Source organism: Puntigrus tetrazona, chromosome 2, assembly GCF_018831695.1.
Source record: "Puntigrus tetrazona isolate hp1 chromosome 2, ASM1883169v1, whole genome shotgun sequence".
NCBI lineage: Eukaryota > Metazoa > Chordata > Actinopteri > Cypriniformes > Cyprinidae > Puntigrus > Puntigrus tetrazona.
The window spans coordinates 16759947-16776626 of record NC_056700.1 but is presented as its reverse complement, the minus strand read 5'-3'; the positions used below and the strand labels follow the sequence as shown (position 1 = coordinate 16776626).

The following is a 16680-nucleotide window of genomic DNA, read 5'->3' as shown; positions in this document are numbered from 1 at the left end:
TATGTTATCTTCTGGGTATTTAAAGTGCCCTTTACAATGCGAATGCACTGTTAAAACTTTAAAATGGCGCACAAGTACAAAATTTGAGTTATAACTATTGTCTTTCAGAATGCAATTTTATGATCTTATTTATTGTAATATACTTGATTACCATTTAATCCAATTTAATGGCTAATCTGGTTGTATTTTGTGCTTATACATACACACACACACACACACACACACACACACTTTATATATATATATATATATATAAATAAATAAAATAAAAACTCAAAGTTGATTATTTGATGATTTTATTTTTCTTATTTTTGCATTATACAGTCACTGCTAAAATGACACCCGATACGGTCAGAAACTGTGAAAGCAAATAAGATGCAGAATACAAAAGCTATACAGGCAATTCAATTCTATCTATTAAATGAATAGTTTTTTTACATAATATGTAGGAATCATTCAAATGCAGAGCAATGAAACATGAGCTACGTCTAAATTAGAAACAATTACTGGTGTTTTACTTCTACTGTATCCTAAACCACAATAGTTAAGCCAATATTATAAAAGCATAAGCGAATGACATTCAGATGTGTATATAGGAAATAAGTCTTAAAAATAAGTAATAAGTATTAGAAATAAGTCTTTCATAATCCCTCGATCATCATTTAACAACTAAATTGCAGCTGTGATGGCTCTCGAATGTGATGTTTTGTCTTCGTTGAAGCCACTGATGAACCCAACGGAGTAAAAAGGATTTTCATCCCGACACCTGAAACACAAAAAATGCATTGTAATTCTTCGCAAGAAAATGAATAAATAAATCATTTGTGTGCTAATGAAACATTGGGTCTCATTCACCAATATTTGCATACAAGTTGCATACTTACTGTATGTTTGTAGAAAAAAAATGTGCTGCAAAATCTTCAAGTAAAACCAAGTATGCCATTCGCAACCAGGAAGATACTCATCAAATACCTTTCAAATACACCTAGTCTACGGTTTTAGAACTTGCGCCATTTTTTTAAATTATTATATTATTATAGTCTGCTTGGAAACTTTTTTTGTATGTGTGGTTTCAGTCAGGATTAAATGTTTATCCTGCAACGTATAAATAAAGCTTGATTTCTGCATTAAAAAAATTCAGTTTTTACGAACAAATGTGTTAACACGCAGTTAGTGAATGAGACCCATTGTCGCAAGATATAACGTTTCACTCACGTTAGCTCATCCATGCTTTGAAAGTTATCAGGATGTTGAACACAACAGTCTTCATGAAGAGGATTCTCAGCCAGTAGAGGCCCAGTGACAGGTAGTTGATTTTTTCATCTGCAGAATAGAAATCTAATTAGTATGTCTATTGGGATTTCCCTATGGATGTTTCTGGTACAATGCATTTTTTCAGTTTTTAGAGTTTATGTCTAGTAGCCTCAGGAATATGAAATCTATGTGAGTGGAGTTATTGTCTGACAGTGACTGAATGAATTGATAGGTAATATTTGCAGAGCAGGCTATAAAGGTGCAAATGAAAAATACAGTAAGCACATACCTGATTCGAAACCGCCATCGGCTGATGATGTTTCACAGCTTACTGAAAGTAGAATTAAGAGGATTAAACTAAAGCAACCAAATACTTGCGGAATTCATTTGGAAATGTCTTTTTTTACTAGCAAGTTATTTTGAAATTCCTACCTTTATCTTTACATTCGTCTCCAGCATGAAAGGCGAAGCTGCTGTAGTAACTCTGGTCTTTATATCGCACCGGTGTAATGTTTTTATTCTCAAAATTTACAGCTCTATGGTCGGTGAAGTCGGTTGCCAGGCACGAGTCTTCAATTTTGAAATAGCTTGGCTCTTTTTTTTCATCTGTAAAATACAAGAAAAAGAAATTCAAAACACATTAGTTTCATGAAAAAATGCAATACATTCGCTAACAATAAATTACGCGAGTTCAAATAATACTCCGATGATTTTGTGTGTTTCTTTGTACCATTCTTTCCAGGCAGACAATTCACACGAAAATGCAAAAAAAACGTATATTCTCAAATATAACTTGAATGGTGATCTTAAAATATTAGCTTAAAACCCTATATTTTACTCGGCGTACATTTATAACAATATACCATGACAAATTCTTACCCTACTTCAAATGTTTCTAGACCCACAGACTAACACCTCATCTCAAAAACTCATTCACGCTTTTACTATGTCCATGTTTAGTTTCTTAATTGTAACGATAGCAATATAACTACAGGGAAAACATATTTTCATAAGATTTCATTAGTATTTCCAATCTCTTGGTTCACTAATGGACAGTATATATTTATCATTGTTATGGTAGTTGTCTTTATGCAACAGTGTTCAACATAAAACAACTTAAACATGGGAAAGTTTATTCGAGCTCATTCCAGATCTCGTTTAGGTCAATTGCAATGCTTTAAGCAATAATGCCGAGAATGAAAAATGTTTATTATTAGATTCTGCTTACGTGCCAGAATGTGTCAGAAATAAACGTAACACGTTTTATACTGCTATATATTTATATTGGTAAATCCATGTCAATAACTCTGTATACATATAAACTATGTGCAAAGTTATACATTCATTTGGACATAGCACTGCAAGTTAAAAAAAAAAAAAAAGTTTAATTTTACAAAAAACATATTCTATCGATATTCTGATAATAATACAGATTGGAAACGATCTGTTGCTACTTACTTGGGTGCACAGATAAGTGTGTCCCTTTCCCAAATATGATTTTGTTGACATTGTTAGTCACACAATGATTTTCACGCATATAATAATACTCAACCAATATGTGGCCAACATTACACCTTCAATATCTTGTATAGTCCCTAACTAAATCAAAATATATCAATATCAAATTTGGTTTATTTTACAGTACAAACAATAAATAAATATTCAGCATTTTTTAGACACTTTTCTGACAATCAGAAATTAGTTTCTTTGGATTTTTTTTTTTACAAAAATGTTAGTAACGTTAAGCCTTTCTTTGTGTACGTTATCCACCTCTTTCTGCTAACTTACTCATCAATCCAGACAACTACGAAACTAAGTTTGACTAAAATGAATTATTCTCTTACTGGTTTGTACTGTTACTTTTGACCCTCATTACACTAGAAGTCACACAGACTTTTATGTACAAGAAACATTTGGACGATACCATATATAATAATGCTTAGAATAGATAAAATGTATAAATAATAGTACATTAAACGGTATCCGTCAGCAAGAGTCCGCCTTGCACATCTCATTCTGATAGTTATCATTGAATTAAAGACTTTTATTCTTGAAATAATTACGCTTATTTAGACTGTAACAAACTTAAAAATTCCTAGTTCTGTTTAAAGCTATGGCTAAGTCTTCATTAAATTACTTGATTTCCTTATTTGTTTTTATTCGATTTATTGATGAATTATTTCTAAATGTAACTAAGATTTTACTTACTTGTCTGTACAAACAAATGAGTTCCCTTCGCAAATAAAATTTTGCCGAAGTTGTCCTTCACACAGTGACTGTGAGTGTTATAAATACTTCAAAACTTCGGTTTGGATTTTGATTTTAGAAACTCAACAATTCAGTTCAAATATTTGTTTCAAGTTAAAAGTATTATATTTTTTTAAATGTATATATATATATATATATATATATATATATATATATATATATATATATATATATATATATATATATATATATATATTTTTTTTTTTTTTTTTTTTTTTTTTTTTAATCCTCTAGACTGTCCTATCAGTGGACAATAAGTTTAATGATTATTAAAAAGATATATCAATTACAGAACTGTAAAATCAATTAGAGTAAACTTAAGACAAATGAAATGATAACTTACTGGAGAACACAATGAAGCGAGTCCCCTGGGCTAATATTAGTTTGTATGTATTTTGAGTCACACAGTTACATACCGCAATACAGAAATACCAAACACACTCTGTGACTTTGGCCAATTCTGTTAGTAACTTTAACATTATCTGTGACAATAAGTGGCAGTTTAAAATTTGGTGGTACTAAAAATTAAATACCAAATTGAATGAAAATGATACATTCTGGTTTAAATGGTTGTACTCACTTGGTTGGACATAAAGTAGTGTCCCCTTCCCAAATATTATTTTTCCAGTATTTCCATTCACACAGTGGTTCGTAGAGGGATAATAACTTACATGAGTACCAGGCTCCATATTAGATTTAACAATGATTTAAATATGGTAGATATAAATACAATGACTAATTACTGTTAGAGCCAAGTTAGAGATAAAGGATTACTTTATTACAGAATATTTGCTTTCAATAAGACTTGCTTAGTTTAAAGCTTTCTATAGCTTGAAATATCTCATGTCTCTTTGTGGAGTATTTGCTGTCATTTCATTTTAAAGATGCACTTCTAAATGAAGATCTAGCAGACCAAGTCAGAAGACAGAATATTCTTTACTCCGAGTTTCTTTATTTTAGAAATGCACAAACATTTTTTTTTTTATTTTATTGGCACTTTATCCGTCATACTCAAGGCCTTAATATTTGTGAGATTTGTGTTTTTAATTTAATTACCTCAAAGTCCAAAATCACTGAACAGGATTTTTATGCAAAATAGTTTGCATTTTGTTTTCATTGTAAGAAGTTAACTATCCCCTTACAATATAATCATTGTCACAGTTGGTTGATGAAATGATGGATTTATCATTTATCATAGAATACAATACTAATATTAAAATACAACTTACTGATTTGTACCAAAAGTTTTGTCCCCATGCCAAAGAAAATTTGACGTCCAGTATTCACACAGCCATTAACCATATACTAAAAACTAACGATACCCTAATAACAAAGTCATTACAACGTTTTAACTGTTATTCCGAAACAAATTAGTGGTGCTTGTTCCTGAAGTTCTAATACAGCTTTTCAAAAAATTCACAAACTACTAAAACTTAAGAAAAAAGTTTAGCTTTTATAAACTCAAAACTTAATTTTTTTTTCTTGTAATAATACACTTAATTCTCAATAATTAATACCTTTAGATCCTTTTAGAAAGAAATTAAGTGTAACTTTATAGTTTTGGTGATCTAAAATGTTCTAATGATCATTAAAAACTGCATATATCTTAAAATGTATAATAGTTTTGAGAACTGAGAACTTACTTGAAAACACAGTTAGCTTTGTGCCTTTTCCAAATATAATTTTGTATCCACTTTGAGTCACACAACTGTTGACCATATACACATAACTGCAGCTAAACATATAATAATTCTCCATAATGTTTGGTCATGTTACATGTTACATCTTAAAAAGTATTTTTACACAGTCTGAGTTATTATTATTATTATTATTAACAATAATAATAATAATAATAATAATTCATCTCTCAAACTTGCATATTTTTGGAAGCCTTGCACTTTAGTACAATTATCTGATCCACTCATATTTTTTAGGAATGGTAACAGTGTATTATACTCTATTTCAAATAAAATATATAACATTATATGATGGCAATGGCTGTAAAAATATTAATAAAAATAAAGAAAACCCATGTTTTACACTGTATACTGTTTGCATTGTAAGTTTTTCAATGCAGCAGGTGAATAAAATATTTTAAGTAAAACAAATGAGTGAATTTTTAGTAGGAATTTTAAATTGTTAGGAAAAACGTACTTGCTTGTACTAGAAGTTTGGTTCCCTCGCCAAAGAAAATCTTAAACTGGTTATTCACACAGCTATTAACTCTGTACCGAATACCAACAACATCCTATTAGTGAGTGCAGAGACGTTACGTTACGCTCCTAATGATGCAACTGATCAACTAAACTCTGAATTTACTAAGTTTAGTCAAATGTTTTAAACACCTTTGAACTAACAAACTAACAACCCATTTCAAATATTAAAACATATTTCATAACAGGACACATACTAAAAGTATAGCTCGCTGGATGCTGGCAAAAAGTTTATACTGTGATAGCTGACCGTTACAGCTCATTTTAAGAGCCAAGTATCACATTAATAAAACGGTATGTCTAATTATACTTTTCAAGTAAGTTACTTTCTATAATATAACAACATCTTAAATATCTATACTTCCAAAGCTATACCAAGTCATTCAACTCCCAATAAACCTAAAAAATATGGTCTAAGAAATAGAATATGGTCCTCATATTTAAAAACGTAAGAAACTCACTTGAATTAACTGTTAGTTTGGTGCCTGTCCCAAATATGATCTTATTGCCGCCAGGATTCACACATCAGTAAAACACAGTACATTTATTCTATGGACAACTCTTGCTAATATCAACATGTGAAGAGTAGGGTTCAATATTGAAATATTAATTCAATACTATAATAAACCTTTTTATTATAATAAGTAATTGTAATAATAATGATACTAAACAGAATTGAGTTTAAGCAAATATTATGAAGTTTTCTACTGAGTAGAATTATGGTTGTGGTCATGTTTGTTTTTGCATTAGTTGCAAAAATTTGTCTACATGACATTATCAGCTAAATAGTGGAATATCGCAACTTACTTGACTGTACAATGAGTTTGGTTCCTTTGCCGAACGATATTCTAATTTGATCGTTCACACAGTCATTTACAGAGTGTAAAAATATTGACATCCTCATAGCAATAAACAGCACTGAGAAGCATTCTACAACACTGGAATTAAGGGGCACTTTAAGATCTAAATAATTGCTTATTGTTTATGTATTAAAGTGATGTTTAGGGTATTTTATGATCATAAAGTATTTTGATGACTATAAATGTACCAACTAGCATGAAGAAAGAAGTGGTGCCAGAGTCAGCTATAAGTTAAAAATGTCGCAAATGGACATCTTGCCATGATGGATTTTAAAGTGATCTTTTTAAAGGCCGTATTGACAGCTGTTACATTTTAGATGACTAATATCACATTTCTTTTGGTCAGTTTATCGTGAGTTCAAATCAAAACATTTTTCGTGTTTCCTGTTTAATGTAATGCAAGCGTGTAAATTTCACATTGTTTTAATAATGTATGATCAGAAAAACAGGCTTGATCTACACTTACTTGAAAGGACAGTGAGTTGAGTGCCTTTCCCAAAGATCATTTTGTTTATCCCTTGAGTCACACAATGATTGATGTGACCACATAAACACTGGCTCTCTTCACACTGAAACTATTTATTCATCCATTGACTATATCAATTATGTATTTGGGATATGTTTCAGTATCAAAATAGTTATTAATATGGTTTCATTAAAGGTATAAGCCTCCATTTCCAAATCTTTTCATTCCAACACCGAAGACAGCTATAATACTTTAAATGTAATGACCTTAAGCAACGATTTGGTATATTTAAGTACTATTTGAAAAGTATTTAAAGAAAGTTAAAGGAATAAGAATTCATAGCCAAATAAACGATACAACAATACATATAATGTACACTACACTATTTATTGTGATGAACTTCTCTAGCATTTTTTTATTCCGGATAAAATAATTACCTGTACGATTTGGAGAAATCTTAACTTACTTGATTGTACTATGACTTTGGTCCCTTTACCAAAGAAAAGCTTATATCCATCATTCACACAGTCATCTACCAAACACCCAAAACTAGTAGCAGTCAAAGAATGGTGTTCACTTCACTATATTACACTGTGGCTGGTATAACCTTTACTTTTTTTAATGTATAGCATACTTTTCAAATAAATAAAAGTAGTTTTGTGGTAACTTTCAAGTGTGTGTAATATATCCCTAAACATTACATATAAATAAATACCACTTTGATTTATGCAAATATCAATGATTTGTGTGTCTGCGTATGACTAACATTTATCGTTTGTACGTTAAAAAGAAACATTTTAAAGATCAGATTATACAATTTTTTTAAAATGTAAAAATTAAATGAACCTTACTTGAAGTAACAGTGAGACTGGTACCAGTTCGAATATGATCTTGTCGCCTGCTCTATTCACACATCAGTACAGTCTGCTACATTTACCCTCTGGATATGTTTGGACAGGTCTCATTATTTCATTAATTGTTTGATTCAGTTTGATTTTATATAAAGTGAAAACATGTAAATATCACAACAAAGGTTGGACCTTTTTGACATCAGTATAATCAGACCTCTAGGTTAGTATTTATTAATGTTGAGTGTCAGAAAAGCATTTACTTACTAGTCTGAACAACAAGTTTGGTTCCTTTGGCGAAGATAATCTTTACATTCACACACTCTTGGAGCATGTGCCAAAAACTCTCAAATTACTAGCCAATTATAGAAATATCGAACTTGTTTCAAATGTTAGTTTAGTTCCATCTAAACACACTTTTCATTTAATCATTATTAAAGTGTCCAAGTATTGCCAAGATGAGGATTGAATAAAGTTATTCTAAAGCATATTTAATTGTGATAGTTGTGATTTAAGTGTAAGATTTCATTTTAATACATAACATTAACACAGACGCTGACATTCATATAAGCTTACTCTTACTTGTTTGTATTATTAGTCTTGTTCCACTCCCAAATATAATCCTGCCGCCAGCATTCACACAAGTCCTGACTCCATCACAAATACCCCATTGATGTACTTCATATAAATATTAAGCATTTAGGGGCTTATTATATTTCAATAATAAGAAGGGTTTGCTTCTAAAAGAATGTCAAATTGTTTGCAAATGAAATAAGTATTTATATTTTGTACTTTAAAGGTATCATTGATTTAGAAATGCAAACTTACTTGTTTCTACAGTGAGTTTTGTCCCCGTCCCAAAGAATATCTTTTGATTAGTAGACACACATATGTTAGGTCTATAACAAAAACCATCTAGAATTCTTTGTGGTGTGATGAGATTTAAATTTGTATTACTGTATACATACTTTAACAACTTTTGTTGCTTTTTTATTGTGTTGTCTAACTTATTTCAAGCCGACACTGTTTTATATGTGCATATAACTATAACAAACATGCTAACAAAGAGCCAAGATGAAATTTAGAGTATTAAATAAATCTATTGTACAAAGCTAACAGAGTTGCAATAATTGTTATTTAAGTGTAAGGTTCAAATTCTTAAACTATAGGAATGCTACTTCAGTACACATATGTAGGTTTTTATTAAAGTATACGAACAATGCTTTAGTTACCAATTGCATTTCAGTAAGCATTTCAGTTTTAGAATGACGTCAAATGTTAAAAATTCCAATGAGATTTAATCAAAATATCCTGTGATTAATGTGAAACTATACAGCACTTACATCTGGAACATTATTAACATTATAAACATTTAATATTAAGCTCTTTCGTGCACTTGTTTTTCATTTTTTCTTTTACTTTAAACGTTTTTTGTTGATTTGCGAACTTACTTGTTTCTACAGTGAGTTTTGTCCCCGTCCCAAAGATTATCTTCCGAGCATCAGTCACACACATATTGGATTCATAACAAAAACCATCTAGCCTTGTTAGTACCACCATAGTGTGGTGAGTTTAAAGTCTGTTTATATTTTATGCAAATAAATCAGATAAATGCAAGCATATTTGTTGCTTTTGTTGTTTTGTTTTAATAATTGTAAACTGACTTAGTTCCTTAGTTCCAATTTAGTTCTTTTTCTAAGCACAGTTTAATATTTAATTACAACGAACATACTGATCAAGTACTTATTGGTTTAGAAATTAAAACTTACTTGTTTCTACAGCGAGTTTTGTCCCTGTCCCAAAGATTATCTTGTTATTATTAGTCACACATGTGCTGAGTCCATAACAAAAACCATCTAGCCTTGTTTATAGTGTGGGGAGTTCGAATTTTTTTATATAATTAATATTAAAACGTGAGTACTTAAGTCATAATTACACTGGCAGTTTTATTTTTGTTTAGCAATAATATTTAAAAATAAATATACTATTGGGCCATTTAATATTTGGATAAAATTAAAGGAAAATTATTTCATATAGTCAAATAATTTAGTTAAACAATTTATTGTGATGAGCTTTAATAGTATTTTTTATTCCGTCAAACTACATGAAACTAATTAACTGTAGGATCTGGAAAAATCTTAACTTACTTGATTGTATAATTACTTTGGTCCCTTTACCAAAGAAAATCTTATATCCAGCATTCACACAGTCATCTACCAAACACCCAAAACTAGTAGCAGTATACAATCAACATTAACACTATTACTGTGGCTGGTATGATCTTTATATTTGTACAGTTTATAGTAGGCTATTCCTTTCAAATATATAATATAATATATGCTTAAATTGTAAAATGCGAATGTCACAACTAAACTGTCAAATTATTGAATACATTAAATATCATTTTGATTTATGCAAATATGGATTTTTCTTTTTGTGTATGATGAACCATCCTCTTTATTTTATTTTTAAGGAATACATTTTTTAAGGATCAGTAAATTGTATTATACTTTTATACCACACTATTTTTATTTTTTTTTTTAGATGAAATGAAGTTGTCTTACTTGAAGTAACAGTGAGACTGGTACCAGTTCCAAATATGATCTTGTTGTCCGCTCTATTCACACATCAGTACAGTCTGCTACATTTACCCTCAGTACGTGTTTGGACAGTAAGGTCAAATCATTTTATTTTTAGATAATACGTTTTTGATTAGTTTGGAACATTTTGTAAGATAGAAAAGAAAAAAGTAAGTGATTAAGATAATGATAAGCAATAACTTAGATAAAAATGTATCTAGCAAATGTGTTTTTCTGAACTTTTTCTTAATTCTGTGTCAATAATACACTTTTTTTTTTTTTAAGCTTGGTGAATGATTGCATTCAATTTCAGTCTGAACACAGATTTGATCTTTTTTGATATCAGTATGATCAGTATGATCTAGGAGGTTAGCTTTTGTTAATGTTGACTTTGTCAGAAAAGTATTACTTACTTGTCTGAACAATAAGTTTGGTTCCTTTTCCAAAGATAATCTTATTCACATTCACACACTCCTGGAGCATGTGCCGAAAACTATTGACTAATACTCTATAGAGTTATAGGCTATCACATCTACAGATTATACTATAGCAAGTCACATCAGGACAACGTATATGCATTTATATAAAGCTAGATTATGGCCAGTACTAATTTGAAACCCGTTTCATATACATTTGAAATATATTTGAATAAAACATTAGTAATAATATAAGCTTACTTGTCTGTATTATTAGTCTTGTTCCACTCCCAAATATAATCTTGTTGGCAGCATTCACACAAGTGCTGACTCCATCACTAAAACCTCATTGTCTAATTGAACTCATTGTCTAAATGACGTCTAATTGTGACATTCAGTGCATAACAGTACAAATAAAAAGTGAAAAATGTTTCATGCATTGCATGTATTATATGTAAGAAAGAAATCTTTTAAGCATTTGTTTAATTTTGTATTCAGTTTAGTCTTCGAATGTATTTTAAAGCTACTCATAATAGTGTCCAGAAAAAACAAGACTATAAAACTCACTTGTTTGTACGACAAGACTAGTCCCCTTTCCAAAGAACATTTGGAAGCCGACATTCACACAGCCATCTACCAAAAACTAAAAACTACAAGTCTTACACACACTTAAGGTTTCACTAGTATATGTCCGTTTAAGACAAAGAAACCCTTGTAGAGTGTTCAATTATATTTGTGGAATGGAAATCAGTTGTTTTTAGAGGGATGTCAAATTCTTTAAAATTTAAATATAATTAATCAAAATATGCCATGAATGTAATGAATGAATGTAAAACTATATAGCACTTATTACAAAACATTATTGAGTATAATATCAAGCGATTGATATTGACATTCAGTATTTATATTTTGTACTTTAAAGGTATCACTGATTTAGAAATGCAAACTTACTTGTTTCTACAGTGAGTTTTGTCCCCGTCCCAAAGATTCTCTTTTGATTATTAGACACACATATGTTGGGTCCATAACAATAACTATCTAACCTTGATTTTGGTGTGGTGAGATTTTAGTTTGTTAGTGTTTGTTTGTTTTTAAATATTTAAAATGAATACATTTACTTTAACAACCTTTTGTTGTCGTTTTGTCGGAGTAATTTCAAACTTAATTGTTATAAATGTAATATACACTTAATTGTTATAAATGTCAATATAGTTACTTCTCTAAACACACTGTTTCATATAAAGTATGCATATACTTACAATGAGAAAAAAATCTATGCTACTGTATCAAATCAATTCAATAAGTGTTATTTAAATGTGAGGTTCAAATTCATATACTATAGCAAATCAACTTTACATTATACACACACTTAAGGTTTCACTAAAATATATGAACAATGTTAAGTTGTTAATTACATTTCAGTAACAAACTATTAGTTTTTAGAAGGATGTCAAAATGTTTCCAATTTAAATAAAGATTTAAATCTAAATATCATGCGATTAAACAGCACTGACACTATATAGCCTTTATTACGCAATGTTATTGAGTATAACAAAACACTTTCGCATTTGTCAATTTTTAAATAGTTTTTTTTTGTTTTTTCTACTTTAACAGTATTTTATTAATTTTGGAAATGTAAACTTACTTGTTTCTACAGTGAGTTTTGTCCCGGTCCCAAACATTATCTTTTGAGCACCAGTCACACACATAATGGAACCATAACAAAAACCATCCAGGCTTGTTTATAGTGTGGTGAGTTTTTAGTTTTTTGTTTTTGCTTGTTTAAACATTTTTATGAAATGTAATTCATGCAAACAATTTCATTTTCTGTTGCTTTAGTTGTTGTTTTGTGTAACCCAGATCGAACTGATTTGTTAAAAATGTCGATTAAGTTTCTTTTCTAAATACGTTTTTTATAAGCATTTAATGATCATACTAATAAGGTGCTTATTGATTAAGAACTTACTTGTTTCTACAGTGAGTTTGGTCCCCGTCCCAAAGACTATCCTTCGATCATTAGTCACACATATATTGGATCCATAACAAAAACCATCTAGCTTTGCCTAATGTTTTTAGTTTGTTTTTATTTGTTTAATATTTCTGAAAAAAAAAAAAAAAAAAAAATACAAGTACTTTTGTTGCTTTTGTGGTTGTTTTGTTTAACCAAGTTTAAACTAACTAGTTTCAAATGTTAGTGCAGTTCTATTCTAAACACACCGTTTCATACAGTATATACATTTCATAATAAACATACTGATGAAGTGCTTATTGATTTTAAAATGCTTACTTGTTTCTACAGTGAGTTTTGTCCCCGTCCCAAAGATTATCTTCTGAGCATTAGTCACACATATATTGGATCCATAACAAAAACCATCTAGCCTGGTTTGTAGTGTGGGGAGTTTTGAGTTTTGTTTAAATATTTTATGAAATAAATTAAATAAATGCAAGTACTTTAACAGGTTTTATTGCTTTTGTTATTGTTTTGTCTAACCAAGTTCAAACTGAACTTGTCAATTTAGTTATTTTTCTAAGCACAGTTTAATATTTAATTACAACGAACGTACTGATCAAGTACTTATTGGTTTAGAAATGAAAACTTACTTGTTTCTACAGTGAGTTTGTCCCCGTCCCAAAGATTATCTTGTCAAAATTAGTCACACATGTGCTGAGTCCATAACAAAAACCATCTAGCCTTGTTTATAGTGTGGGGAGTTTTTTTATTTTATGAAATAATTGCAAGTACTTCAGCAACCCAAGTTAGATGTAATTTGCCAATTGCATTGTATTACAATTAGTACAATTGCATTGTTTTTTGTGTTGTTTTGCAATATTTTCCATTTTGTGGCTATTTGATAAAATTTGGAATATTTCATATTTAATTTAAAAACAATTAAGAGAAACCATATATAGCCAAATAATTTCATTCAACAATAACGAATATTATATTTAATGTGAAAAACTTTATATACTATGTATTCCACTAAACTGCATACAATTAATTAACTAAGATCTGGAAAAATCTTAACTTACTTGATTGTACTATGACTTTGGTCCCTTTACCAAAGAAAAGCTTAAATCCATCATTCACACAGTCATCTACCAAACACCCAAAACTAGCAGCACTCTGGAAACACTTTAAGAATTGTATACATCTTAAACTATTTACAAAACACTTTATATCCTATTGTAATACTATACTATGTTTTATTTGTTACCGTGGCTACTATGAACTTTACAGCTGTACAATTTAAATGAACCCTTCATATTTTTTCGATTTAAAAGAAACGTGTTAGCAATCATTCTTTTTATCATACAAATCTTTGGTCAAATGAAGTTGTCTTACTTGAAGTAACAGTGAGACTGGTGCCGGGTCCAAATACAATCTTGTCCGCTCTATTCACACATCAGTACAGTCTGCTACATTTACCCTCAGTACGTGTTTGGCCAAAATGGTCCCATTTTTATCTACGACTTGTTTGGTTTGTTTTGAATGTTTTGTTATAATTCCTGGTTTTTTCAAGCTATATTTGAGATAATTGAAAACATTTCAATAGCACAAAAAAAGCTCTGATCTATTTTTGTACAATCAGATATCTAGGAGGTTAGCTTTTGTTAATGTTGACTTTGTCAGAAAAGTATTACTTACTTGTCTGAACAATAAGTTTGGTTCCTTTTCCAAAGATAATCTTATTCACATTCACACACTCCTGGAGCATGTGCCGAAAACTATTGACTAATACTCTATAGAGTTATAGGCTATCACATCTACAGATTACACTATAGCAAGTCACATCAGGACAATTAACTCACTAATGATATTGCACTATTTCAACATAAGCATTTATATAAAGATAAATTATGATCCGTGTTAATTTTATACTCACTTGTTTTAACAGTCAATTTAGTTCCTACTCCAAAGACTACTTTCCACTGTGCGGATGTCACACTGTAAACTTTGTTTACACAAAAACTCTGCCTTCTACAAAGTCATATACACGTGTATTTAGGAAAATTGTTAAGGAAAATATTGATAAAGTGCGCATGAAAGTGTCAGTATAGTGCCAAGATGAAGTTTAGTTTAGACTATTAGACTATGAAAGCTTTGTATAGTGCATTGCTATTGGTCAGAAAAGCTAATTTAGTCATGATGTGTGATTACATTTGACATACTGTATATTTAAATGTAACATTTACACTGATAGTCAAACTGAGAATATAAGCTTACTTGTCTGTATTATTAGTCTTGTTCCACTCCCAAATATAATCTTGTTGCCAGCATCCACACAAGTGCTGACTCCATCATAAAAACCTCATTGTCTAATTGACGTCTAATTTCGACATATTATATATATATTTAAAAAAAGCATTTAGGCATTTGTATGATTTTGATGGACAGAGAGAAGGGGTTTAACTCTATTATGATAATGTAATGTTTTAGATTTTTTTCCTTTTTTTTTTTTTTTTTTTTTTTTACATTCGATAAGATCTTTTGCATTTAAAGCCGTTTTGATTGAAAATGCAAACTTACTTGTTTCTATTGTGAGTTTTGTCCCCGTCCCAAAGATTATCTTTTGAGCCATATTCACACAAGTGCTGAGTCCAGAGCAAAAACCATCTAGCCTTGTTTGGAGTGCTGTGAGCTTTAAGTTATTTTTTAACTTATTAAATGAAACAAATAAATGTAAAAACTGTAATAACAATTGTTAAATGTGATCACATCGTGGGGTTGTTGTTTCATTTTTAGAAGAATTTTAGATTATTACCTTCGGTATGTTTGTATTAAAGTGTTATAAAAGAATGGTGTCAAAAATAAACTCACGTGAATTAACAGTTAATTTTGTTCCAGAACCAAAAGTCAGCTTTCCAAATCCTTGATTCACACAGTATATAAATGTACTGCAGTAACTCGTGCATGCTACTGCTAAGTTACATTGAACATTTTTTTGTAATATATTAATGCAATACTGTCTTTTTATAAACTTTCGACAGTGCAGTTAATGAAGGATTATGGGGAAAGAATTAATTACACCACATTTTTTACGTTTCATATTTGAATATAGAAATAAAAACAGATTTTTTGAATAGAGCTACTGAAACTGGTGGTGTAAAAATTAACTAGCAAATAATGATAAACATGAAAGATTAGCTATTATTAAATGTTGTTGTAAAGTATGACAATACAATTTAGTCAAGAAGTACGATCATTCACGTTAAACTACCCAATAGTATTTAAGTTTACTAAATGATCAGACTTGGTTCTATGTTGAGTTTTGCCCTTTACTAAAGAAAATCCTATTGGCTGTATTCACACAGCCACTAAACATGCATGTATTAGAAAATGAAATAAACACTATTATAAAAACATAGCAAAAACTAATATTTTAAATCTCTTCACTGTAGTTTAATAAACAGACTGTGCTTGAACAACATTTAGTAGTATGCAGAATCATATTAGATTAGAAGGAACAGAAAGTTATTATTATTAATAGTTTTTGCTTGTTTTTGTTTTTTGTTTTGAAAAAGGTTACTCACTTGATTGTATGACAAGACTGGTTCCACTGCCAAAGAAAATCTTATACCCAGTAGTCACACAGTCTTTCAACGTTCACTAAAAACTTTGGCATGTTTTGGTTGCGTAGTAGTCAGTTACAATCTGACAAAATTTAGCATTAATATAAAAATCACAAAGCCTGAGATCAGATAATGCCAAACTATGTTTTAAATCAAGTCAGTAACTACAACATAAAGTTCTAGAAATATCTATATATTTTTTAAA

The 16680-nt window shown here is 29.7% G+C and overlaps 1 protein-coding gene across 26 annotated transcripts in view; it reads right to left on the bottom strand.

The window, feature by feature from the left end:
- Positions 1 to 279: 279 nt before the first annotated feature.
- LOC122361622 (M1-specific T cell receptor alpha chain-like) overlaps positions 280 to 16680 on the bottom strand; it is a 51734-nt gene continuing 35333 nt past the window's right edge. For 13 of the 26 annotated variants that reach the window (XM_043262502.1, XM_043262494.1, XM_043262612.1 and 10 more), the window contains 4 exons: positions 1687 to 1860; positions 1544 to 1585; positions 1216 to 1323; positions 280 to 766 (listed from right to left, as the gene is read on the bottom strand). In XM_043262502.1, coding sequence (XP_043118437.1) covers positions 1217 to 1323; positions 1544 to 1585; positions 1687 to 1860 — 323 coding nt within the window. In that variant the 3' untranslated portion in view covers positions 280 to 766; position 1216. Of the gene's footprint in view, positions 767 to 1215; positions 1324 to 1543; positions 1586 to 1686; positions 1861 to 2712; positions 3384 to 3865; positions 4040 to 4102; positions 4684 to 4751; positions 4935 to 5165; positions 5257 to 6542; positions 6649 to 7061; positions 7118 to 9360; positions 9440 to 10901; positions 10987 to 11471; positions 11527 to 12549; positions 12602 to 14550; positions 14636 to 15432; positions 15500 to 16680 lie in introns of those variants that run through there. The other 13 variants (XM_043262560.1, XM_043262535.1, XM_043262542.1 and 10 more) reach the window with 13 other exon arrangements.